This window comes from Coffea arabica, chromosome 2e (assembly GCF_036785885.1).
Source record: "Coffea arabica cultivar ET-39 chromosome 2e, Coffea Arabica ET-39 HiFi, whole genome shotgun sequence".
In the NCBI taxonomy this organism is placed as follows: domain Eukaryota; kingdom Viridiplantae; phylum Streptophyta; class Magnoliopsida; order Gentianales; family Rubiaceae; genus Coffea; species Coffea arabica.
In genome coordinates this window covers 6,820,567-6,846,555 of record NC_092313.1, presented here as the reverse complement: position 1 = coordinate 6,846,555, position 25,989 = coordinate 6,820,567, and the positions used below count along the sequence as shown (strand labels likewise).

Here is a 25,989-nt window from a genome sequence, read left to right as displayed (position 1 = left end):
TGTATTTATGATATGAGTAAAATAATCATTTGCAGCTAAACTGACATTTGTATACTAATTAAAGTTGAAACCTTAAGAATTATAAATTTTGGACTCAATTCCCCCTTCTCAAACGAAAAATTCAAATAATGACCATCCAGTGGAATTCATTTCTTTGGCTATAAAAATCCAAATGGCGGCTTACCCTTTTTTCCACGAAAGACCCCGAAAAATATAAGCCCCATTTGGATTGCATTTTTCATGAAAAAATTACCGTAGCGATTTGATGTATATGAGGGGAAAAGGTAATAGAGAAATATGACACGGAAAACGACGCAATTTTGGATTCAATTATCCCTCCTAAAAAAATTTCAAATAATGACTATTCAATGGATTTCATTTCTTTTGCCATAAAAATCCAAATGGTGACTTACCCTTTTTTTTCCGAAAGTTTAGAATAAATAAATCGTGTACGTGTACAAATTGTGAGATTGCGCAGCGTAATACGAGTGAGCCTCGGAGTTTAGAGCAAATTTGTGAGAACAATTTTCACACTCACCAAATTGGTCGGCCAACATGATTTCCTCAAATTAATAAAGTGATATATACGTTCAAATATGTATACATATTGCTTGTCATAATTGTATCCTATCATCAATAAATAGTTTAACAGATCTTAAACATCGAACTGTCACGGGTTCGAATATCAGTTAACACGTCAAATAAATGCAAGCATGAAAAAGAAAAGATGCACTAAAAAAGGAAAGGTTACATTCGGATTTCTGTAAGTGGCAACTGGCAACTGGCAACTTTCTTGCGAAGCAAGTTTATCGGGCCTGTGCCTCTGTGAAAAGTGAAAACCGAAAACAAATTCAAAAAATAAGTCCCGTGAAGCTACTGCAGTACGGTACATTTTCAATTTCAAATACGCCCATCAGTTTCACCTTTTCTACCAAACTCAACCCTGAAAGATCTCCTTTAATGCACTAAATCCAAAACGGGCAAATTGGTAATTTAAGATACCAACAATTGGATAAGTGATTGAAAAATTCGGGGTTATTTGCCTAAATAATCCAACTTTTATTGAAAATTTTCAAAAATGGTCTAAATTCTTGATTCCTTTCTGAAGTGGAGATTTCACTTTTTGAAATAGTGATAAAGTATTCATAGGAAAGATGGCGAGTTTTAATTTTTTTGTTTTGAACTATTTTTATCTTTAATTTTCTTGTTTTAAACATGTAAGGTCATTCTTTTGAAACTTCAAATAATGACTTTAAAACGGCTATTTCAAATAATGAAATCTCTAATTTTAGAGAGAATTCAAAAGGTTTGGGCTAATTTCAGAACTTCTAATAAATATTGGTTTATTTTGGTAAATACCTAGTAAAATTCGTGCTCCTAACTAATCACGTGAAATTTTGAATTTTTTTGTTCGCTTTTCATTTTTCACTCGTAAACCCCCGCATAACAGCCACACTGTCCTAAAACCTCTTCTCCAAATCCTCCTCAAAACGAAGAACTAAAAAACCTCAATGCTTTTGTTTTCTTGATTGATACTCAAAAATGGCCGATCTTCTGGACATGTCCCTAGACGATCTTATCAACAGAAACAGGAAATCTGGAGGAGATCATGGTAATTTCAGAGGCCGCGGAGGAGGACGTGGCCGTGGCCTTGGCCAAGCTCACTGTATGAGTTCTGGTCCCGGCCCAACTCGCCGGACACTGGTCTTCGTTCCGTACCGTACGGTTCCGTACCTTCGACCACGTGTGGCTGTGACTTCAAGATCTCCGGTCACCCCCTCCTCCTTTTCTTTTTTACTAGTTTTTGCATGTTTTCCCGTAATGAAGGGATCTGTACAAAAAAAGGTGGGGTTTTAAGGTATTTATTTAGCACTTAAAAATGAATGCAGGGGCTTCGGATGCTTGAAACTGGGATGGTTGAAGAAGGAGGGGCTAGCAGTGGGACAAAACTCTACGTGTCCAACCTGCATTTTGGGGTTACTAATGACGATATCAAGGTGCATTTTTTGGTTCCTCTTATTCCAGTGTTTGTCATTTTTGGCCTGTTTTTGACTTTTAACTTGATGGAGCATTTCAACACAGAAATGTTCATTCAAACAAGGCAAAGAGAGAAAGAAAAGAAAAAGGGTTTGTTAGCTTGGTACTTTGTTGATCTTGGCTGATTTTATGTGGTTGAAATTTGGTTTATTGGTTCTTGATCCACCCTTCCTGGGCTTCTGGGCGTCAGGACTTCTGCGAAGATTGGAATTAGCTCAGAAGTTTTAGTCGTCTTTATTCTTGAATATGAAAATCTGGGCCCTGTTTCTGGCAAGTTGAAATAAGTATTTGGATGGTTGGACTTCCAATTTTTTAACAATTTAACGAGAGTGAATGACGAATTGATGGGCTTTGTTATTATATTCGTTGCGTATTGTTTGCACGGAACGCAAGGTGAATATAAGGAAATACATCAGTTTTCGTGTGGGTATTTTCAGTTGCCTAAATGGAATCCGGAGCTCAGTTTCTTTTTCTTTCCCTTTTTCTTTGTCTTCAGTAGATATTTCTCTGAAGCTCATTTGCTAGTTGTTCCCTTGTTCTTGAGTATCACGCCTGCTTGCTGTATAATACATGCGCCATGCCTTTGATCATTAACTATGTTTACACGTTAATTGAGAAACTGCAGATTCAGAGGAATAGATAGTTCTTGTGTTTTACCTTGCAATTCTTCTCTCTCTGCTTTTGGCCAACTCCGATTCACTTTGAGAGATCAACTATTCAAGAATGTCAATTTTGAGGTTGTCCTGCCATAGCTTTTTAATGCCAGAAACACATTGCTAAAGCAGAATGGATAAAAGATAAGCCGACTGTGGGCAATGAAGTAGTTAGGTGTCTTTAGAAGCAATTCTTGCTCGTGAATAGAATCAGATGTGCATATTTAATTCTTTTCTCTTCAATCTAGCAAGCAAACAACATACATTTTATCTCATAGCGAAATGCTCGGATCAAGCTTTACATATACGTAATCTTTTGCAGGTACTATTTTCAGATGTTGGTGAGCTAAAGCGATATGCAATTCACTATGACCGGACTGGAAAGTCCACGGTACATTTTTGCATTTGGTTACTTATATTTCATTGTGAAGATGTTTTCTGGCCACGAGCTTAGACAACAATTTTTTACTCAGGGAACTGCAGAAGTGGTATTTGCACGACATTCAGATGCTTTAAAAGCTATCAATAGATACAATGATTTGCTGCTTGATGGGAGGCCAATCAAAATTGAGATTATAGGAGGTGATTTTGTAGCATATGCTGTGCCTCCATCAAGTGAAGGCGATTTGGGATATCAAAGTGGGGCCTTCAGAAGGTATGTAACATGTCTTCATGTCTTTTGTATAGCTTGTCCTCATGAGCATGTCTTGTTATTTTGCTTCGGAATCTGGCAGCCTATTTGTTCTGCCGTACACCCTTTGTACCAATTTGCTTAATTGCATGTGGTAAGGGAATATTTTCTTTAATATCAGCAATTTTGTGGGGCGAATTGTCAAAGCATGATTTTCTTGGTTGTTACCCAATGAGCTGACATCTCTTATCTGTCTCTCTCAGAGGCATGATTTTTGTTTTCTATTCCGTTTAATCATTTGTTTATTTCTACTGGTCTCAAGGGACCTCTTATTCCCCTCCCCCCCTTTTTTTGGTTAAATTTATTTTAGGTTTGCGTGGTATGTGTTTCCAATCAGTTTTTTTTTTTTTTTTTGTCAAAGTTTCCAATCAGTTTCTATTTTTGTTTTAGAATGTCCATTATCTGACTCTTGTTAAGTGCAGTAACTATGGATTTGACATGTTTGTCCTGGTATGACATGAATTAGTTGTTGAGATGAAGTTTATTGAGGTCCTCGAGTCCTCTTCTCTTCTGGTAGTACGCAATGGTATGTGGGAAAAACTATTTTCTGTAATAAATAAGCATTTCAAGAAAGCCTACAACCAGTAAGATGGCGTCTTTTGCATTGTTAAAACTTGTTTCATATCCCTAATTATATAGTGCGTTGTTCTGTTGGTCAGTAACAGCAGGGATGGGTTTAAGCAAGCAGGGAGACGTGGACAAGAAGGTCGAGGAAAGAAAAATCTTGCTGAAAAAGTCTCAGCTGAAGTTCTTGATGCTGATTTGGAGAAATATCATGAAGGTGCTCTGCTAAGTAGCTAATTTCATACGCAAACATCCCTCTCTCCCCCACCCCCTAACAAAAAAAAAAAAAAAAAAGTAGTAGCTAATTTCATAATTTTGACTTCCTGGTTCTTTTGGCCTTTTGGGGTGGTTCCGAACATAAACCCTTGTTGTGACTTGTACAAAGATGATTTAGTTGCATTTTGCTGAGGTTTTTTTTTAAGAGTAGATGGTTGCACTGGGAAATTAGCTGACACTGCTACTATTTTACTCCTACAACATTATGATGCCTTTCTTGAATCTCGACATATAAAGTCTACTGTTTCTAGTTTGAGTCTTTGACAATAATACCATGCTACAAGAAAGAGTTCATATGCAATGGTGCTTAGTGGGGGCCAAAAACTTGTGTAACTTTTTTTGGCAAAAAAGCTTGTGAAAGTGATTGTGCATAATTAGTTAACATGCAACTTAAGTTTGCGAAGACGCTTCACTTGTATATCCTTTTCGCAAAAAAAAAAAAAAAAAAAAGAGTTTGCATTTGTTTCATTCATTTCATTCAACTTTTTTTTAATCACTGCATAATAAGTTAATTTTTGTTTCCTCAGTAGGAATAATAAGGTATTTAAGTTATCAAAATTGGTATTAAAAGAAAAATGAGAAAAGAAGAAATAGGAAAAAGAGTGGGGCAAACTCAAAATTGAGATGATAGACAAATTTTGAAAAATATATAGCGGCGACCATGATCCATGCGAAGTGCCTAGTGCAAATGACACCTTTAACCTAAACTCCGACTTTTCTTGCTATTATTTGTTGGGTTGATTGTTCATTAGTTCGCTTTGATCAAAATCTGCTGTGAATCTCGTTCGTGAGACAATAAAATTGAAAAAGTCCAGAAACAGATCCAGGCAGGTATATAAACCTAACAGTTTTTTCCAACTGTCTGGCTGTTGAATATTTGTTCTTCATTTTAAACCAAAGGTAGAAGTACAAAATAAAGTAATTCTTCGTTCTTCTACACAAGAACTTTTCGATTCTCATTCGGTAAATCGGAATTTTCTTCATTTACTGAATTCGAATTTTTCGTTCTTTATTTTACCGACCGAATTCGAATTGAATTTAGAATTTTCGAAATCGATAATTTGGAATTCGGCACTGAAATCGAAATTTCAGATTTCGAATTATGCGAATTTGGTTCAAATTCGGTAATGGAGTTTTTGAAATCGGAATTTCCTATTTCAAATTCATAATTTGAAATTGGAAATAGAAATCGAAATTTCCGATTTCGATTTCGTTTTGTAATATATATATATATATATTATTATATATATAATAATATTTTTTATAATATCTGTAATATAAAATTTATATTATATAACAATACATCTAACAAAAAAGGGAAAAAAAGTTTCCGAATTCGGTGTATTCAGAATTTATCGAATTCCGAATTGAATTCGGAATCGAATTCGAATTTAGAACTGGTGAATTCAAAATCGAATTCGATCAATAATTCTGCCGCCAAATTTTCCAAAAATTTCAAATTCAATCTTCCAAATTACTGAATTTGAATTCGTTGCACACCCCTAATTCAAAAACTCGATCAAGACAGAGACGACTTGGCCAAATCATCGTCAGAATGGGGTTTTCCTTTCTAATACCGATACGAGATGAATCCGAAATAATAGATTGTCAAGAACTTGATCGTCAATTCGAATTTTTATTATTTTTACTAATTTTTTATTTTTTTATTAATCATATTTTTTTTATAATTTTAAAAATATTAAATATTTCAAAAATTTGCATCTCGCCGAGACCGCAGTCGATATGCCGAGACCGATGTAAAACGATCCAAGTCACGGCCGCGACTTTGAACCTTGAACGGCCGCGACTTTGAACCTTGAATGGACGCCGGACGCCGTCCTCGAAGAAGGAAGCCCTGGCTTCGAATCCTCGAGGTCATCGTGTGAAAAGTCCATGTTACCATACTTGCGGAAGATCTCATGAAAATTCACGTGGAACTTAAAATTACAATTTTCAGATTGACAATGATTATGTTTTACGGAGGTGCGCGTGAATGTCTTTCATTAGAATATGAACACGAAGCCAATCCCGATGAAAAACATCTAACACCGCTGCCTTTTCAAGACACGAAAAAGGAATAGCTCGTTCCGCTCATACCCTTGCTTCTCTTTTTGGCCATTTGCCAGTTGATGAACTGAGATGAATCATCTTAATCCGAGTATGCCGTCTCTTTACAAAGAATATCTAAGCATATACCAGAAAATAATCTCCATTTTGTAATGACTCAAATAAACTAATTCAGGCATTTGAGGAACATTCAGTCAAGAACTTTCTATTCCTTGAAGTAAACTAACAGCAACATGAAGTAAAGCAGAACTTCAGTCAAGAACTTTCTATTCCTTGTTATTGAATTGATGATAGCAGCTTTGAACAGTTCCAAATAGAATATATAAGATATTACATTGCCCTCTAGGATTTCACCATTTACATGTTAGGATGGCAAAATTTCTCGACAGCTATCTTACAACTATCGCAACATGATCCTTCCACCCGTTTTCATAATATCGGGGGATGAACATGACAAATCAAAACCACATATTTACAAAGCTAAGAATAATAAGAACTATCAATCATCTCCAAAAATACATACCAAGCAACCTCATATGTGATAAGTGCAGCAATTGAGAGATCTAAACCACAGTATATATTTACCAGGTGGCCATCAAATGAAACCTAATCCACGAGTGCAATCACACGAAGCATTTCAATGTACTGAAGCGAGTATCTCCATATTATCAATTCAATCCAAAAAAATTCTTGCCACCGTGCAGCACATCTAGCAAAAATTCCACACTCAATTCTTGCCAATAACTGTTTCTACAAAGAAGAATAATTTGCAATCTAACATCAGAAAAAGATGACATCAAAAGATTTTAGATTGAATAACTATACTAGCTTAAAGTTATGCAGCTTGAAGGCAATATTTTGCACAGATGCCCTTGGAAATCAGCAAGCTATTTATGTTAGCTAAATAATCACACAAATCAATATGATAACACAACATTTAAAAGCGCATGTTCTTTAAGGGCAAGGAATCATTTTATGGCGCTCTTGTAGAGTATGTAAAAACTGTTTTATCGATTTCAATCTTCACACACACCAATACTTGAAATCATGTCATGTTAGATGGAAGCTGTTTGTAACATGAAAGCAAAAAACTCAAGCAACTGTTACTGTAACAAGGCAATACAAAAATGAGAAGTAAAACACATAGATGTGTTTGTATTTACAGTAGAAGATATATATCAGTACCTGAAAAAGATCCAAATGCAGTGGCCATGTAATCAATTCATGTCCTTCACTCTTTGAGCTGGATAATCTTGGATGTGCAATTTGAGCACTTATCCACACACAACATGAAGCATCACAAATTTAATAAGCCGAAGATATTTCCAGAAGTCCGCAACATGATCCTGATGAAGAAGCTAGTCATGAATTTCCTTGTAACTTGCAACACAAATTTTCTTGAAGCACACAAAGAGCAAGTATGCTAGAGTATGAATTAACTTCAGCACCCATTCTCTTGGATGTCATACTTTGGCCAGGTAAAGGAACAAATACACATCTTCAACTGTTTGATGCAAAACAAAAATGTAGGCATCCAATAGTCAAGCCATTAAATATTTAGCAGCTATACCCACAATTAAACTTTGTGATCATCAGGAGCGATAAAATTCACTTTCTGATGATAGCAACAGAAGGTGGTGGATAAGCACCAAAGTCATTCATTTGAAAGCTGAAGTAAGCCTCGCATCTGGAGGTAGGGATTCTCTAACAGCTTTTCATTGTTACTCTGCAAATTTGAAGTACAAGCCACCTTGACATTAGTTAAATGAACTCTATAGAAGCAGGAAATTAATGACATCAAAACATTGTTAATGCTATATGCATAGTAATTCCACCAACCCCCCCCCCCCCCCCCCAAAAAAAAATCAACTGAAAAATCACCCAACCACATGACATGACATGAAAAATGAAAATCCGAGTTTTTTACAGAAACTATTATAGCTAAGCTACTCCAATCTCTACCTAAATGTGAAACCTCGTTAAGAGGAAATGAGTCTAAAACAGGGCTAGAAACACACGGTTCTACAAAAAATTGTGTTAAGTGTTAGGCTTGGAAGTCCGAGCAACAGGAGAAAGCACTTCTTACCGATGCCCCTGCATTGTATATTATGTATGCTTGTATATGCACCAATCTACTTTTTCATTTATAAGTTGTTTGCTATATACAATTAAAAGTATACATAAAGATGCTTGTATATCTCAAATATTTTTGAGAATTACAACTTCTTCTTAGGATATCTTTATATGTGCACCATCCCATTTACAAATCTTCAATATGTTTTAGGGTCTCAAAAATGAGCTTGAAATGTTGACTACTGAACTTTTGAAATTTAATGTTTGCATATGAAATCAACTTCAAGCTTGACTTGATTGCAAAATTTGCTAAACTTGCGGCAAATTTTGCTTTGGCTCAACTTCATGCAAGTCCTAAACTTGAACTTCACATTTCTCGCTATTGTATCTAATAATAAAATGTTAAGTACTTTAAATACCAACTAAATTGACATACACCATCAAGTTGTAGCTCCCTGTTGCTCCATGCAGTGTTGTAAACTGTATAATGTTCATAAGTTTTTATTTTTATCATTTCTTTTGTTTCATGAAGGGAGAGGAATGGGATGCCGCCATTTCTTTTCTTCTTTTTTGACACCATGTAAAGGATGAAACATTCTCTTTGCACCACCCCTTTCCCTATCCAAGCCTGATTATAGGACAACCTACCTGTTGAGCTCTTGAAACGAGACTATGTAGCATTCTTTGATAATTTTCTGGTTCTTCCGTCATCATTCTCTGCAAAATTATCTAATTCATCAGTAAAATCTTCCCTTGAAGATAGTTCAATCTGATGGTCAAAAGCATAAAATGACACTTACCTTCAGAAGAAAAGTTGAAGAATAATATGCCACTCTAGAATCCGTATCATCTAACAACACCCTGTAAAAAAATGTCTGTGTAAAAAAAATGCTATAGAATAGATGGGACCCCATCACTGAAGAAAGTAAAATTGCAAAGTACCTAAAAAACTGCTCTCCACCAAATTCCTTAAAAGCTGCAGGATCTGCAGTACATTTGCCAATTAAAAGTAAGAGAAGCGTAGCTCTAATGTCTGAGGTAGCACCAGGTACATTTCCTCTTCCTTTGCTACCCACAGAAACGCCCAAAGCAATATTATCTGTTGCAGAAGCTGCAAGTTGGATAAGAGGCCAATAAAACAATGCAGCAGGAACACGTGCAACCAATTGCATAGGAACAATGGCCTGCCCATGAAGGAGTAGTGCTGCCATGGATGCAGTCTCTCCAACCAAGGGATCTTTGCTTGGGTTAAATGTGCTAGTAGTATCGCCAAAGGTCTCATCCCAGCTGTGACTCTCATTTCGAGTGAAATGTTCTGAATCAGCTTTCTTGTTCCAATCTACACTAGAATCTCTATTTCCAAGCATGACATCTCCTAGTGGGATTGCACTTGTAGGTAGAACTTTCAGGCATAATTGAGAAAACAGAATGTCACACATCTGACCAAGTGCAGCAGAAAGAAATATGGATGTTAGGAAAATCAAAATACAAATAAGAAACAAAGCCACATTTAGACATTTGAAGATAACAGAGACCGAAGTGTTCATTGCTCCATATATAGAGACTTCAGCAACAACATCAGCAAAAAGAAGTATGTACCTCAAACAGGAATATTGTTGGCACTGACTTGCTAACTACTTTAGTTAGTAGAAAGAATAGTTGCATCAGATGAATTACAATGAATCAATGACATAATAAACGATCATTTGTCTGAGAACCTTGTAAAATTTTTCAAATAAATTAACCATGAAATCAGTGTATTCATCTATTTGTGGGTACAACCTAGAATGGAACCTTCGGGAGCCTAAGAGAGGTAGTTCTTCGAACCCCACTTTAGAAGATGATCTTATTTAGGGTGTAAGAATGAATTCTCTTAAGGATCAGATCATTTTATGGTACATGGTAACAAGAAATAAAGCAGGAAAAAAATCTTTGCCTCTAATAAATCCATGTGATAAAGCACTTAAGCCTTATCTTTTAGCAAAGGCTGCAAATTTGTACTGTCTGCATGAAACGACCTCCTATGCTGCAAGAATTTTGTAACTCCAGATTATGGTTTCTAAAGCAAACTATTTGAATGAATATTCACTTTCACATAAAATAAGGAAGATAAAATTAGACAAGAAGAACCAATAGCAATACACATAAGAGAAAGAAGAAAGCTGACAAAATAAAATCTTATAACTCACAAATGCTGAACAATATTTGGATAATATAGAAGAGTATTTTTACACCATCTGTTTATCTCCCAAAGCATGTGCTATAACAAAGGATAAAGAGGTTTTGTTACCATTGGATCCCATGCCTTTAATTGGACTTGGGTCAGTTTCAGAACTCCAGTCAAAACTGCATCTTAATAAAGGAACAAGTTGCTAGCCTAAGCAACAATCATTATTTCAAGACATCCTCTAAACCCTAGCAAAGTTAATATCACAATGCCGAAGAAAAGTTCACTACAAGTATTTGGTTTCTGCAATTCATGAAGAGAAGAAGCAGTCAAGACATGTTAAGTTGGCTCAAACAGGAAGCAGTTTTCATCAATAAGATATCAATGCATCAATGTCATAAGAATATGCCAAACTAGAATCTGGGTACAGATGGTTTCCAGAATTTGCTAAAATAACAAAAAGGGGCCAGAAGAAATTACCTTCAGTATGTTCATATGATCAGTTTCATTTATCTGAGCCATCAAAGACAAAGCACTGCTCATAATATCTATAACTGCATTTGCTTTCTCAAGACGACTCTTGTCATTTATATATCCAGAAGCTTCAACATTGATCGCATGATGGACTTCACTCTCATCTAAAAGAAATTTACTTCGCATAAGAAGCCTCTCAAGGATGTATAGAAAGCCCCACCGGATGAAACTATTCTTGGATCTTAGAAGTCCACAGAAAAGCCATATATGCAGTGGTACATCCAAAGCAGCTGAATAATCATTAACACCAGCAAGGGCAATTTTCTGCTCCAAATTTTTAATTCTTGACCAAATACTTGTATCACCTCCCTCACTGATTTCTGCTATTAGTAAATCCCCCAACCACAAATAACCATGGTGGCGATACAAATTTCTTTCAGAATGAAGAAGAGAATGTAAAGTGGCCCAAGACAGCTTTGCCTTCATGCTCAAGCTGTTTCTCCGATATCTTTCAATACTTTCCAGAAACTTACAAGATTTAGCTGTCTTTATCATGTGTGCAAACTCTTTGTCCACACGAGTAAATGAACTTATAAGTGCATCAAACTTCTCAACAATTTTCTCCATAAGCTGCAACAGCAATGAATTTTATGTTAAGCTTAAAATCGTAACACAATGAAATTTTCCAGGCTAAAGTTACTGTAGTCGTCATTTGCAGGGAGGAAAATGGAAATGAAAGAATTCAATGTCCACATTATAAAACTGTATAAACAAGATGTCTGGGTAAGGATACCAAAACAAAAGTAAAACATAATCTATAAAGCGCTCATCGTTTCTGATCAGGTTGGGACAAAATAACACCAGACATAAATAAAGGAAACTTAAAGTCAGAGCAGGACCAAGATATCAAACTCAGTGCCATCAGCAACGCTGAGGGATAATTAGGTCTAGCAAGTAAATCAAATTTAACTAATAAATAGCCATAATAAGGTTGTTGCCAACATAATGTATACCATATCTTTCGGTTATTCATTTACCATATCTTTCGGTTGAATAACTTAGAAATATTGTTCAGCGAGAAACCTACAAACCCATAAAAATGCCAGTAATGCTGTTTTATACACCTATCTTCCCTCTTTTATACTGCACATAGCAATATGACTATCCGCATTAAAGACCTAACATCTTGTCTATCACAATTCTGATGATATGATTCATCTGAATCACTATATTAATTCATTCATCATTTTTATGCATTCTCATTCCAAAACAAATTAGCATTTTTTCCCATCGATAGTGGTCATTCCATTCTCACACACAAGGCTCTGTAAAACTGCTATAATAAATGGTTCATAAATGTTCTTCCACCAGTAGCTTGAATTCATGATTAAATTCCACCTTTATGTTCATCTACAAAGGAAGCATTCAATTTAAGTAAACTACTTGTCTGACAGGCAATGAGCTTCAAGATCTAGGAATCCTAGTTTGGAGAAAAGACTCTTGCAAGTCTTCCATGACCTCTTCAAGTTGCTTAAAAATACTAAAAGCCCTGATTATTATTTATAAGAACTACTAAATTGTAATGCCAAAAAGATAAACTCCATAAGTAATTTCTGTAAGAAATTTACCGTAAAGTTCCTATTTTACATGAAGCTGGTCAAGCAGTTGAAGTAAACTGCCTTTTCAGTAAAAAAGTTATGCAGGTAAGTTCACATAAAATATTACACAGTGAATTATATTGCAAAAAGGTGAAATAATGTCAGTTCCATCAATGTGGGAAATTAAGGAAGGAATGTACTGCTTCAGATGGTAAAGATAGTAGAAGTGAAAAACCAAGTGACTGTTATTTGTCTCTGTTTCATGATAAAAGGGATGTACCAAATACTACGAAGGGAAATGGTTAACAGGTTGAACGAAAAAGAATTCACTATCAATCTCACTACCATTCTACAATGGAAGGGACAAAAAGTTGGGACGATATAAGAAACAGGTTGAACACTTGTCTCCACTTTTTGAGTCTACAAGAAGGAATTTAGTTCTGTACACCTCAATCCCTCTAGTATGAGAACTTAAATGGTGCAACCCTGTGTCTCCAATCAATCATAATTGCAATCACACTAATTATCAATTTTTCAGTACTGAAGTAAAAGAAACACGACACCATTCACAGAACAGATTATGCAACAAGTCATGCTCCAATCTCAAAATCTCTTGACACCACAATTGCCTCTCAGGATTGGAGATGGTTATACAACCTGAGATTTCCAATTTACGAACTCAAGATAAACAAACTAAGAAGCTGTTTTGTGAACAAAGTCAAATAAGAAGGCATTACCACAATAAGGCGATCGCTATTGGGATATCTCGACAATGCAGTAGAAACTGATCTCCTCAAAAGCTCTATAATGCCATCAACTCCAAGCTTAACAGAAATATGTAAAGCTTCAGGGGCATCGGCAAGCATAAGCAAGTTAGCAATTGGTTGGACCTCTTCATCATTGTATTCAGACTCCCCAGTTGCAATACACTTCTCATTTATTTGATGTAAGACGTAGTCAAAGAGCACCAGGTACAAATTTCTCCGTGCATCTCTGGAGTTTGAAAGCACTAACTGCATTTGTAAAGTAAGTGAGGTAAAGAAATATCAATGTGTTCAAGCGAAGTTTAAGTTGTCAAAAAGCTCAACAAGTTTTTGACAAAATATATTAAGACCACTTCACTACAGAAAAACAGTAAGTTAAAACCCTGCTACTTTGATCAAAACACAACAAAATTGGGCAAAAGTCACCCTGCTATATAAATTTCTTCAATTTCTTAATTGCCACCTAATATCACGTCGTATCGAATTGAAATATAAGATCAAATTTATCATGTGCCTGATTTCATCAAAAAAAAAAAACTTACACAATTTGATCAACAACTAAGTTCAATCCATGTACATCCAAAATTTTTCACCATAAACTAGATCAAAATTAGCGAAAATTTTACTTGGCTTCAATACTTTGAGATCAGTTGATGTTTTTGCGCAAAATTTGAGAGTTGGATAATTACAAGTAACTGCACCATTTTTCAATGATAACCCAAATTCATGCCATAAATGATATGCACAGAGTTAAAATTGAACTATACAAAGAATCTGATTCAATATGAAGAAGATGGCAAATAGTGCCTCATTCTAATAGTTTATTTGGTCAAGAATATCATCAATTTACACAGCAAATAGGGAATCAAAATAAATTCACATGGCAGAATGATTTTTGCCCAACAAAATGCAAGCCTATTTCCATGTCTAAAGAATCTATACCTGCAACAAATTATAAGAAGTAATTAGAGGTATACCTCAACAAAAATAAATTCAATTCCTCCAATCAGATCAATTTGCTCAGTAAAAAACATAGGGGTAGCTGAAGCAGAATTAATAGAACCATCCGGAACTTCATAAAACATGTTTGTCAACATGCAGATAAGCTTGCTTCGAACTACTTCTGCCCAACAATTTAGCCGGCTTATTGTCAACAAAACCTTGATAACCTGCAAACAGATCCAAAAACGATGATTTTGGTCCAACTCTTCATCAGACAGACAATGATATAAAGGAGAGAACAGTTCAGTATACATGGTTACTGAGTACACGAACAATTAGATGAAGATTTAGCCTATCGTTTGAATTGGGGCAACTTCTGTTGGAGATATTTCTTTTATGCTCTGAAAGGAAAATGGTACAGACAGTTCATATAGTCAATTATGTATAGTTAATGGAAAGATTAGACCAGAGAAATTACATGCTGCTTTCCCTAATAAAGTTCCCTATGAATTCAAAGCTAATAGAGAAGTAGATTCAGTATCAGTCATAGCTCACACAACAAAGAACACAGTGTTGAACGTGTTGATCAATTTAATCCAGATCGTAATCTTCTATATAGAAGGAGAGGAACAATTGATGCAGAGCAAAATATTCTCTTTAATATGTTTCTGTATCTCCTAAAGGTGTCCTTTCACAAACTTATTAACCGCCCTTTGTTAAGGTTTCACGTCCAGCTTGGATGACAGTACATTTTAAGTTTTGCAGGACCATTCATAAAGAATAATGAAGGCTAGTATCCCAGGACTCACTCTTATGTCAAGTGCTTTCAATCTGCTCCTGCGGATTTTGCCTCTATCACAGACAAAATACAATAAACAGCTTAACGCAGAAGCCCAGATAGATTCTTCCTTCTCTTCTACCTGTGAGGAAAAATAATTCTCAAGAATTATATAAAATAAGGAACAGAAATAGTAAACTCTGAGATGAAAAAAAATATAACTCAAACAATTCATATTAGTGATTTAAAGACAGACTAATCAAGCAAATAATCGACTTCTAAACTTAGAGATAGTCTATGCTCAATTTAAGAGTATTAAACCATGCATATAAGGTACTTTGGCACCTTAAAATCAACTTAATATATCTAATCTACTATCTATATGAAAAGATCACATGAGGTAACTACAAATGGAAGAGCCAAGACACTCATAATGTTCAATCATTTGCTCGAGCATCACTTTTACCCCTTGTATAAACATTAAATTGAGCTAGAATCCAGTAACTCAGGAACTTTAAACACGACGAACCCAGAAAAACAAAAAGTGCAGCAGTTAAAGAGGTTCTTTCATCTACTTGCTTCCACAAGATGGTATATGCAAGCTGATCAACAGATCAAAATCCCATTTGCTGACAAAAATGACATAGTTGGATTAGTAGCAATGTGACGTGCACATTGGCGTGAAGAGTGAGCTCATTTTAGGCCTCATCTATAGTTGCATACAATGTATATTTAAGGCAAAAGATCATACTTTGCAGACAGCATTTTGTTGGAAATAGGGAACACTTCAACTATATCCAAAGAAATCCTGATGGACCTAATCCACTATAGTAATGCTATACCTGGACAACATAATATCCTGAACAATATTAACAGCATGCTAAGAGCACATCTTTTGCTAGTGACAAAGAGTTGGTAAACCTTTAGTTATTAAGGAAGGCTACAAATAGCATCGGAGACATGGCTAAGTCAAAAACTCGTGATTATGATGAGCTGGTTGTTAAATTTTTGAGGCTGAAAAACTTTCTAATCAACAAGTACAAGTTAAGCAAACCTTTGAGAATTAAGGGAGGCACCTTAAAGATACTAAGGTAGTCATGAACTGAGTAATGGAAAAAGATCAAAGCTAATGATGCACATATTTAAATTATGTGGTTTAAATAAATTAGTACATTCAGTGATTTGTTTTAGAAATTTTTGTCCATCATATTAGATGTTTGAAGTGGCAAACCAGGGACAGGTGTAGGCACAATTCCAGGATCATTCAGGTATGTACCTGCACAAGATGAAGAAGGACCTCAGAGAGAATGCCTAAAATCCAGCATTCAAATTTGTCAACAGCTGAGCAATTTCCCATTTTCTTAAAATAATCCATCTTTCTCGTTGCCTCTGAGGAAGGTGGCATTTCATTGTCCAAAATTTGTTCCTGAGAATACTCTTCGTCAACTGGGGAGTCCTCATCCTGCGGTGGAGGCTCCAGTAGATGCGCATGAACACCTAGGTTCAGAATTAAATCAAAAGCCCGAGTTTTTGATACCAGCCTTGGAGAATTTAGCATTTCCTGCAATCAGATTTTATTACCATGAAAATATCCACATTCTACCACTGACAGCCAACATGTAAACAAAAGAGCACCTCAAGCATAAATAGAGTGAGTGGACCAGCGGTCTCAGAATCCAAAACATACCTACAAAACAAATTAGCGTTCATCACTAGCAGACGAGTAAGAAAGAAAATACTTGCATCAACTAACACACATAATTGTATGAAAATCTAATTCAGTTTTCTCCCCAAATTTGAATGGGAAACTTTAAGCTTAAAATCTTTATTTCAATCAGCTCAATCATATCAATTCTTGGCCAAATGCACAGATACACACACACATACACAATCTCTCTCTCTCTCTCTCCCCCTCGTATGTGCGTGTAAATGTGTATCTGCACCTTGTTCGAAGAATTTATGTATGATTCAGAAATTATCTTGAATTCATCCTTACACTAGGATGTGAAAAATATAGTGACCATTAAACAATTAGACGTGAAGCATACAAACTGTTATCAAATTAAAAGCATCTGCTGCAGTAGTAACCATGCTACATGAAAGAAGATAAAAGCATTGTCAGTATATTTAAGAGAGGGAGGGAGGCAAAGTAATTTCAAAGTCAAAATTTTGTTAATGCCAACTACCAACAAAACAAAACATAGAACATACATGTCAATCACGAGTTTGACAAGCACGCTCACTGCCACATCCATTGATGGCTTTCCACTGTTATTACTTAATTTAGATGAGACTGTCATGAAATTAGCATTTGGAGAACGTGTCTCGGTGCAAACTGCAGCTATAACCTCGCATACCTCTGCCGCATTCAGACGCAAAGGCTGTTGTTCGCTGATAACATTCAAATTCTCATTTCGTAAGACAGGTAATAGAGCATATTAAACAAAAGGCAAAAAATTATAGATCAATGACAGAGAAACCAAGAAAACAGGAGGACAGTATGTATGTAGGAACTAATTTCTGAATTAAAGAGTCTCCAAAGTTCAGACAATATATTAGTTCCCTATTCGGCTAGAACTTTTCCTCTCTGACCCTGGCAAGATGCAAGGGGGGGCATCGATCAGTACAGTTTGCAATCATTCTAGGTATCTAAATACTCTTAACACTCAAACTGAAGAATACCAGATAATATGCAGTTAAAACAACTAATGCTGGTTGATCCAGTTGGTAGTCACAAATCCAAAGCACAAAATGTTCTACAGTCAAATGGAAGATGCATAAAGAACAACATTGTTCCACATATACAAGCCAACAACATGGTTCAGAATACTAATAATGTTTAGCATGACGTTCATCAACAGCATTATCAATGAGTGTATGAAAGGAACTAGAGAATAAAATTCAAAACAGTTCCGCCTTTAGAACCAACTAAACAGAGAGTCATCACACCCTTCCATTCCTTTCACCCTTCTAATATGACTCTAATTCTTATTGCAAGAGCTACAGATGCTCTCTAGTGTGCAAAAAGAGCTACCACAAACATAAATACAACTATACTAGTCATAGTCAGAAAGAACATAGAAAAGAAAATCAGATGCTGCCAATATAAGAAATCTGATATCATAATTGAAAGTATTCCTGCTCTGTATACCTGTAGTGCCTGTACTGGAAAAGCGGTTTTGCACGTGGACGGAACATACTTATGGGCGAATCTTCCCTGACAAACAAAAAGCATGGCTTTCAACACCAAAAATTACGCTCTTGAATGACAAAAATATCAGACAACTTGCTTGAAATACTTACTCGCAGCAAAGCACAAACAAGGGTAATTACGACATTTTAATTACCAAGTATCTACCCAATCATCTTACTATCCAGCATATCCAGTACATTTAGATTTGTAATTTAAAAATTCACAAAATTTAGGAATTCATATCCTTTCTCAGGAGATTATATCCTCATCAGGTTTCTAGTCCATGGAGTGATGATCACACGGAAAAAAATCATAAATAATTTATCCATTTTCTAATGTCATCATACATACTCATATCAAGCACTAAAACTATGTCCTAACACGGCCCATCTCTACGAGAAAGATCAAGTAAATCAGGACCGTTGATCATAAGTTGTCACCATGTTTTCATTGTCTGTCTAAAAAATTATAAGAAGATAAGCAAATACCTTCAGTAGAGATATGCATTTGGACTTATATCACTGATTCTTTGAGTTGATTTACATAGAAATTTGAAAACGAACTAATATATCAACTATCATGTGTCAACTAAAGGACAAGCCTACGGTGCCATTTAAAACTTCTGGACATAAAAATGGCCTCGAGGCTAAAACATATGAATTCCTAGATTTGCATAGCAAAGAAATGCAACCATGATAATATAAGAATTTTCAAAAAAAAATAAGCATAAGCTCAAATATGTGCATCCCACTAAAAGACAAGCAAGGGATGACTTATGAGTGCTAGTTACTGGAAATTCATGAAAGTCACCAAACCATCAACAATTATCTTTCAATATGTTAACACTCTATAGTCTATACAACAGGAGATATTCAACAGGAGAGGAGAAAAAGCTCTTTACTTTAACAGTTTCAGCAAGAAGAATTTCATATCTAACACTATACATGTATACATGTCTCAATTACCAGCAACCAAACAACTGGTGAATATTAGCCGATGTTAACTTATCAAAGGAGTAATCATGACAGGAAGAGCAGGTATGTAATAAAATATCAAACAGCAAGAATCCAGGAGTCAGAAGAACGTACCAGATTTGTTGAGGTCCTGGTTTAGAGCGTTTTAAGGCTGTTATTGCTTTTAAGTGCGCTCGAGCAGCAGCAGAATTGGTGACAGTTGTAAGCAAAGAAGGCTGTAAAAGTTGATCAAGATATGGCATATCAGCAGTCCCAAAAGCTCCCCATGGTTTGCCCTGCATTTTAGCTTCCAAGTCCCCTACAAGAAGGGCTGCAGCACCTACTTCCAGAAAATTATGTGTGCTGACATCTTGGGGTTTCAAAACATGATCACTGAAAGTTTGGAGATGTAAGAATCATACATAGCCACTGCAAAATGCTAAAAGAGATAAAAATTAGTGTTTCCAATCACTAACAGACGAAATCAACTACCTTTTAGGTGAAAGAAGTGACGACTGTTGATCTCTACACCAGCGCCATTTAAAAATGTCAAGGGCTATGTATTCGTAGTCTTCAGATACATCAACTTCTTCAGGAATTGCTGAGTCTGAAACCGATAATGCAGAAGCTTCTTTCTTTTCAGAAGCTTCTTTAGAATTTACTGGACTTAACTGGGAATTAAAAGATTTACTCAATAAAGATGACAAAGTTGGAAGTGACTGTCTTGAGGCAGTTGGTGCTCCAGCAAAAGCTGCAGGCTGGAAGGACCGTCTTGGGATGTATTGAGCCACTAAAGAGCGAACATAGCTCAGTGACTTCACCAGTGCTCCTGATGCAAAACTTGATACAGGCAAAGGAGAAACATTTGTGGATGTAGTGGGCGCTGCAGATTGCAGGTTTAAAGAATGAGAGTGGGCTGCCAATTTATGGTTTGGGTTCAAATTGCACTCAGCAATTATGCTAATGCAAAACCGATCTATGTGCTGCAATGTCTCCTCACTAGGTTTATATCTGCAAAGCATCAAAAAGGTTTGCAGAATCACTAAAATGAAAGAGCAAAATAAAAGCTCATTCTGCGAGAAGTAAACCTACATATATAGTATGCGTGCTATTTAGAGGTAAAGGGGATTATTGAGAGTCCAACATACTTGGCAAGCATTATGAACTTGCAACCTCAAGACCAACTTAACTCACAAAATTACCACCCTCCTTTCAATAACTTAACATGCAATAGAAGATAAACCCATTTCAAAGCACAAGCTAAATATATCGTCTAATCAGCTTAATTATTAAAGCATAGATGACTACTTAAGCTACGCAAGGAACCTTGAATGTGATTAAAACAAGAAGGTTTCCAATGTTATGGAATAGAAAGCAGTAAACATTAAAAGACGATAATGAGGAGATGAAAATTAGAATCAAAACATAAAATAAAAATAGATAACCAGTAGCTCAAACTAGAAAAAATGGAAGCTTCCCCATTTTTATAACCAAAATAAAACAAGGGGTAGTTGCTATCGAAAGAGATCAAACATATACTATTGGAGAATTGGCATTTATCTGCTAATAATTCCAATGCTGAAGAAGCAGAGTCAATCTCCACAAAGATAGCAATTTAATCTAAGGAAAGGAAAAGAAAGAAAGAATATGAAACCAGTCATTGATCCTTCATTTAGTAATTTACTTAGTGAAGGCATGATGAAGTAAAAAAAGAAAAATAGCAGGGTGCTACTAGATAAAATTATGGACAAACACAAACAGGAAAGTATGAATCGCAATCATCTTCCTTTTGCCAGACACAACTCTCACCAAAACAACTTTAAAGCAAGCAGAACAGCTTTATAACACTGGAAGATTAATTCATCCAAGGGAAACAAATGTTGAAATTTCTAATTCTAGAAATCCAAATCAACAAGTAGTGATCTTTTTATTGAATTAACTCTAATCACTTCAAACTACCATGCATGGATAACTACGTACTTATTGATTTACCTTTAGTACACAATTATAGCAGTTGCAAAATATATATTATTGTGCATCAACTCCTAAACACGGTTCAATATGTGAATTTATAGCTTAGAGAAAGAAAGAATGCTTATATACAATACCCAGACTGACCTCAAAAGATATCGCTTCAAAAGTGACACACACCTTGCAACCACCGCTGGACTGGTCAAACAAAAAAGTATTGCATCAGCAAAAATAACAGAGTAACAGAAAATTGTTTATGAACATCATCTAGAAACTTTTACTCAATTTCAATGTAAAGGAGAGAAGACACGTTGCCCAACACAAGCAAGTATTGCATTTTTAAACCATCAAAAAAACTGCCCAATCTAGTCTTTAACAGGTCTCTTAAAAAGTGAAGAGTTTCACTTTAGGAAGAAATTTTTTATTCTCTAAAACAATAGTGGGACAGATGGTTTGGGAAAGAAAGAAGCATATACTCTATCCTAGATAAAATTTTAACTTAGAATTAACCGACTGAGAAGATGACAATAAACCACCCTTAAGTTCCTATCTATCCTGTACATTTGCATGACTTAACTGCATTAACTTTCACTCCACGAGCTTTGAGATTTTCATCTAGGATATCTAATGTTTAGAATTTTTTCTATTCTTGTTTGCTCCAATTTTGATCCATGAGTTGGATTTCCCTGAATTTTTACATACCACCTATATGGTTTGCAAATTGGTTATTCACAAGACTAAGCCCAAAAGAAGAGAAAACAGAAATATTTAAGTTTTTTACTCAATCTCCATCAAGAATAAATAATGCTCCAAATCATTGGTCCAAGACTTGTCTAATAGTAAAAGTGAATGGCAAAGCTAAGAAAGGTGCTTCAAATAATCAGTCTACCAGGCAGTTCATCTGGGTAAATCTGCATACTGAAAGTGAGAATGCAATCTCAGAAGAAGCTCTCCTACTTTTAACAGGCAATATAACTTCATCTGTTAGGCTACAAGGTTGCAAGTTTCATGGTTACAAAAATAAAACAAATACAAACATACCCTTTTCATGAAAATGCAGCTCAGTTATTCCTTGAGGGATTATAAAAATACTTAAGACTCGATTAAATACACCCAAAAGTCTTGCGCAAAATACCAAGACCTAAGGCCAATTCATGGTCAGAAGTCCAAACCCAATATTACTGCAAATGACACATACTTGGTCTTTCTCGAGAAGAACTTTAGGATGAGAAGACCCGTGAAAAGATATGTTGGCAGAATAAAACACCAAAACTTGCTATAACTCTCGAACAAATAATTTGACAGTATCGAAACCATATGCAATACTTGAATGTGTAATTTATGTACCTGCGTTCTCTTTCTGCAAGTGTATGTTCTAAAAGCACACCATAAGCCAAGTCAGTTGTTGAGTTTGCTGCCAAGTAATCCTGCCATAGATAGATAATCTCAACCATCCACCATGCTAATTTTTAATTGTATTATGAAACCATGTACTTGGTGATTCAAAAAACCAAAGTCCGGGGTGAATCATATTTTTACAAATGAGAAGGCCCATGCACCCCATATATAGTGCATTTTTTTGCTGATATTTGAAAAATAAAATGATTCAAGAAAGAGTAAAAGGTTACAAACATACAACAGAAAACCAAGAAAGCAAGCAAAGTTGTATCTTCAAAAAAGATATTAACATGAAAAACTTACGCCTTTTCATCTCACCTTATGCAATTTGATGTTCAGATGGATGAAATCATTTTGCAACAAAAAATCTTGTCCATTTCATTAATAGATTACTTCCCTTGTGAAAATCATCTTTAAATTTATTCCGCCATCATAAAAATTCCCCACGAGGCATGTCTCGAACGAAGAGGCCCCACATAATGGCTCATTAAATCTCATTAGTTTCCATGACAAGGGAGTTCTTTGTCTTATAGTAATTTTCAACACTGCTATTTAATTATCGCTTGTCCTAAGCGAGATTGGATGGATCACAGTTCTGCTGAACTGAAGATACTTAATCCTAGGGGACAGCTAAATTTTAGTCAAAGTAACTACATAAGGAAAAAATTCAGAATGTTCGCGGTCAATAATTTGGTAGCCATTAAAATCAACAGTGGGCTCGGTCAAAACACCCAAGAACAACATGAAGCCAACACTTTCTGATGCAAGGTTCTCACTGAAGAGTAGTGGCATTTTTATATAAACATGCACGTGTACCTTTATCTCTCTTTTAGCATAGTAATACAAGCGTGTACGTGTTCTATCTCATAATTATATACGACCTGTCATTTCAAACTACTGACTGCCAAATCCAAGCAACATTTAAAAACAACAGTCAATACCGTTTCTTTCCTCTTTTCCTTCTCCATTTGAACACAACAGTCATCATTCTACACTCTCTAACACACTTACATAAAGCGAGAGCCTTTATGTAAAAGTAAGTAGCTGATGGCCAAGTCATAACCAAAAAAATTCACATGTCCCCCTCCCACTCTCTAATTTCTCCTTTATACTTTCTCTTCTCTTCATTTCTCTTAATGCAGGAGATAAATTCGTGAGAAAGTTGCTTTAACAGCAGCATAGTTGCGAAATCTCTAAACAGGGAAATAAACCTTCAGATCCCTCATGCAAAATCCAACCTTTACAACCCCAACTTTTGGCATTATATAAGTAAATATTCATAATGCAGCACATTGTCACCAAATCTATGCAAAGCTCCGAATGCAGAATAAAGCACTCAATTAAAATAAAATAAAAAAAAAAAAGACTTTCCAATTAAATGCAGACGAGCAAAATCAAATTCTAATTAAAAGAATTAGCGCGAAATCACACACCGAAACGGCATAAAACCCTAACTTCAGAACCAATAAAACAAGACAAAACAGCTTAAACAGTTGAAGATCTAAATTGAGCAAAGAGAATTTGTAAATTCAAACCCGAAGAGTCCGTAAAGCTTCGGAGGCGGCTGCAGAGAAGCTCCCATGGTTGGACGGAGCCGAAGACGATAAACAGTCGGCAACGGCTCGGCGGAGGGGCTCCGGCGGCTTCTTCAGCGATGAAGATCTAAGCCTGGAAGCACTGCCACCTCCGCCCAATTGTATCCTACTACTGGCCGGGCTTCTCGACGGACTGTTAAAGCTCGTCGTCATCGATTATTATATTAATGTATATACCGTATATATATATATGTATGTATAAATAAACAGTACATATAATACAGTATATATCTATACATACATAAGAGTGTGTGTGTGTGTGTGTGTGTTTTTTTTCTCCTTTTCTGGGGAGGCTCAGATTTACGTAGAGCAAACGTGTTGGTCCAAATTGAAGCGTCTGTTTCACTACATTTGAACAAGAAAACAGAGACTGCGCTTTTATGGGGAGTGTGAGAGAGAAGAGGGATGGGGGCGGTGTATTTTGGTGGGTATGAATCTGATTTCTGATGTAGAAATTCTTCCGCTACTGATGAACAGTGTGGGGAACATTAGCGGAGATTAGCTGTTAAGTATGACGAAGGATTATTAGCTGTCAAGCGCTACTAATTGGCCCCATCCTGTTTCTACTTTGATGCTTTCAGCTTTTAAGGGGTGCAAAAGGATAAATACGGTAATACAAATCTAGTAGGAGTAAAAATTCTTTGATGCTTACAGCTTTTAATGGGGGCGGAAAAGGATAGACACGTCAATACAAATTTAGTAGTAGTAGAAATTGACTATTTCGCTTCGGATTCAGGCCATGATGAAATTCACAGTGAATATTTTACATTCTTCTCATTTAATATAGAATTTTTCTAATTGGTGTCTAATAAACAGTTGTTAAGAGTCCCTTGGGATTGGCTCAGATGATTTCGGAGTAGGCTAATTAAGTTTCGAGATCGTGTGTTCGAGTCACCGCTCTATCACTTGTGTATTCTTGATTGGCGGGGTACACAAGCACAAAAAAAATTAGTCTGATAAATCTGAGATATTTCCAATGTTGAAAAAAAAAATAATAATAATAATAAATCGTTGTTAATATCCTTAAATTTCATCTAATTTTATTATTTATATATATATATATGCTAACAATTATCTTGAAGTTGCTACGTATTAGTCCACTACACGGATGCCATCAATTATGACTTACAGCTATAAATAGAAAGCTGATTTGATAGCCCAATTCCATGCTCGTGGAAGAAGCTTGCTGCTTAGGCAACTTTCTTCATGAGTCTCCAGGCTTCCTAGATAATAATGCCTAATGGGCTTCTGTACTGAAACATTAGACGATGACTTATTTCTTTGAGCTCGAAGAGTAAAGATCCAGCCCGCTACCAGGACCACTGGGCAATTACGGGTAAGTGGAAGGAAACTTCCCCTCATGACAAGACATTTTGCGGCGGCTTTATTACAATTCATGGAATGGAAGCTAAATCTCATACTCGTAACAAGATTATAAGTGCTTAATAGAGAAATTGACAACGATTGGTTGGTTTAGTGGGAGAAAGACATTTAATTGCCATATAAGGACAATGATCTTTTTTATTAAACCATTCGACAAATGCTTAAGAACACAATAGCCTTTCTTATGGTTGGATTTACAAGACTAATAACAACGTAATCAATGATTAAGACTTCTATCAACGGCATTTGAACCAGAGAGTTTTTTTTTTTTTTTTTGAAAAACCAAAGAGTTGCATCACCACATTTTTTCAAATTTATTCGTATAACAACCAGTCTAAATGCCAACAAGTTCATTAAAAAATAATAATAATAAAACTAGAAGGTAAAGGTAGGTAATTGTATTCGTGGAAAA

The 25,989-nt window shown here is 35.6% G+C and overlaps 2 protein-coding genes across 11 annotated transcripts; one reads left to right on the top strand and one right to left on the bottom strand.

Annotated features, from left to right (window-relative positions):
- The first annotated feature begins 1,429 nt into the window (after positions 1-1,429).
- On the top strand, positions 1,430-4,364 carry LOC113729524 (THO complex subunit 4A). The gene is made up of 5 exons (XM_027253813.2): positions 1,430-1,770; positions 1,890-1,997; positions 3,013-3,081; positions 3,164-3,345; positions 4,041-4,364. Exons 1-5 carry the CDS (start codon positions 1,543-1,545, stop codon positions 4,180-4,182), a joined length of 729 nt encoding a protein of 242 aa, XP_027109614.2. The 5' UTR covers positions 1,430-1,542; the 3' UTR covers positions 4,183-4,364.
- A 2,174-nt stretch (positions 4,365-6,538) lies between these two features.
- On the bottom strand, positions 6,539-24,753 carry LOC113730524 (uncharacterized). 10 transcript variants are annotated; one of them, XR_011840139.1, is made up of 19 exons: positions 24,135-24,753; positions 22,549-22,628; positions 21,349-21,399; positions 19,723-20,241; positions 19,366-19,623; positions 18,236-18,301; positions 17,296-17,475; positions 16,720-16,771; positions 16,361-16,645; positions 15,116-15,226; positions 14,342-14,533; positions 13,338-13,613; positions 11,009-11,632; positions 9,304-9,800; positions 9,162-9,222; positions 9,010-9,078; positions 7,863-8,014; positions 7,474-7,634; positions 6,539-7,038 (listed from the first exon to the last, which is right to left on the bottom strand). XR_011840139.1 is itself a non-coding variant. In XM_072078525.1 (18 exons), the coding sequence occupies exons 1-17, from the start codon at positions 24,345-24,347 to the stop codon at positions 7,943-7,945; spliced, it is 3,606 nt and encodes a 1,201-aa protein (XP_071934626.1). In that variant the 5' UTR covers positions 24,348-24,753; the 3' UTR covers positions 7,611-7,792; positions 7,938-7,942. The 10 variants fall into 10 exon arrangements, 2 of the variants coding, with proteins under 2 accessions (XP_071934626.1, XP_071934627.1); XR_011840142.1 differs by having other exon boundaries at positions 6,539-7,032; XR_011840145.1 differs by having other exon boundaries at positions 6,539-6,997; positions 7,938-8,014.
- Positions 24,754-25,989: the final 1,236 nt, after the last annotated feature.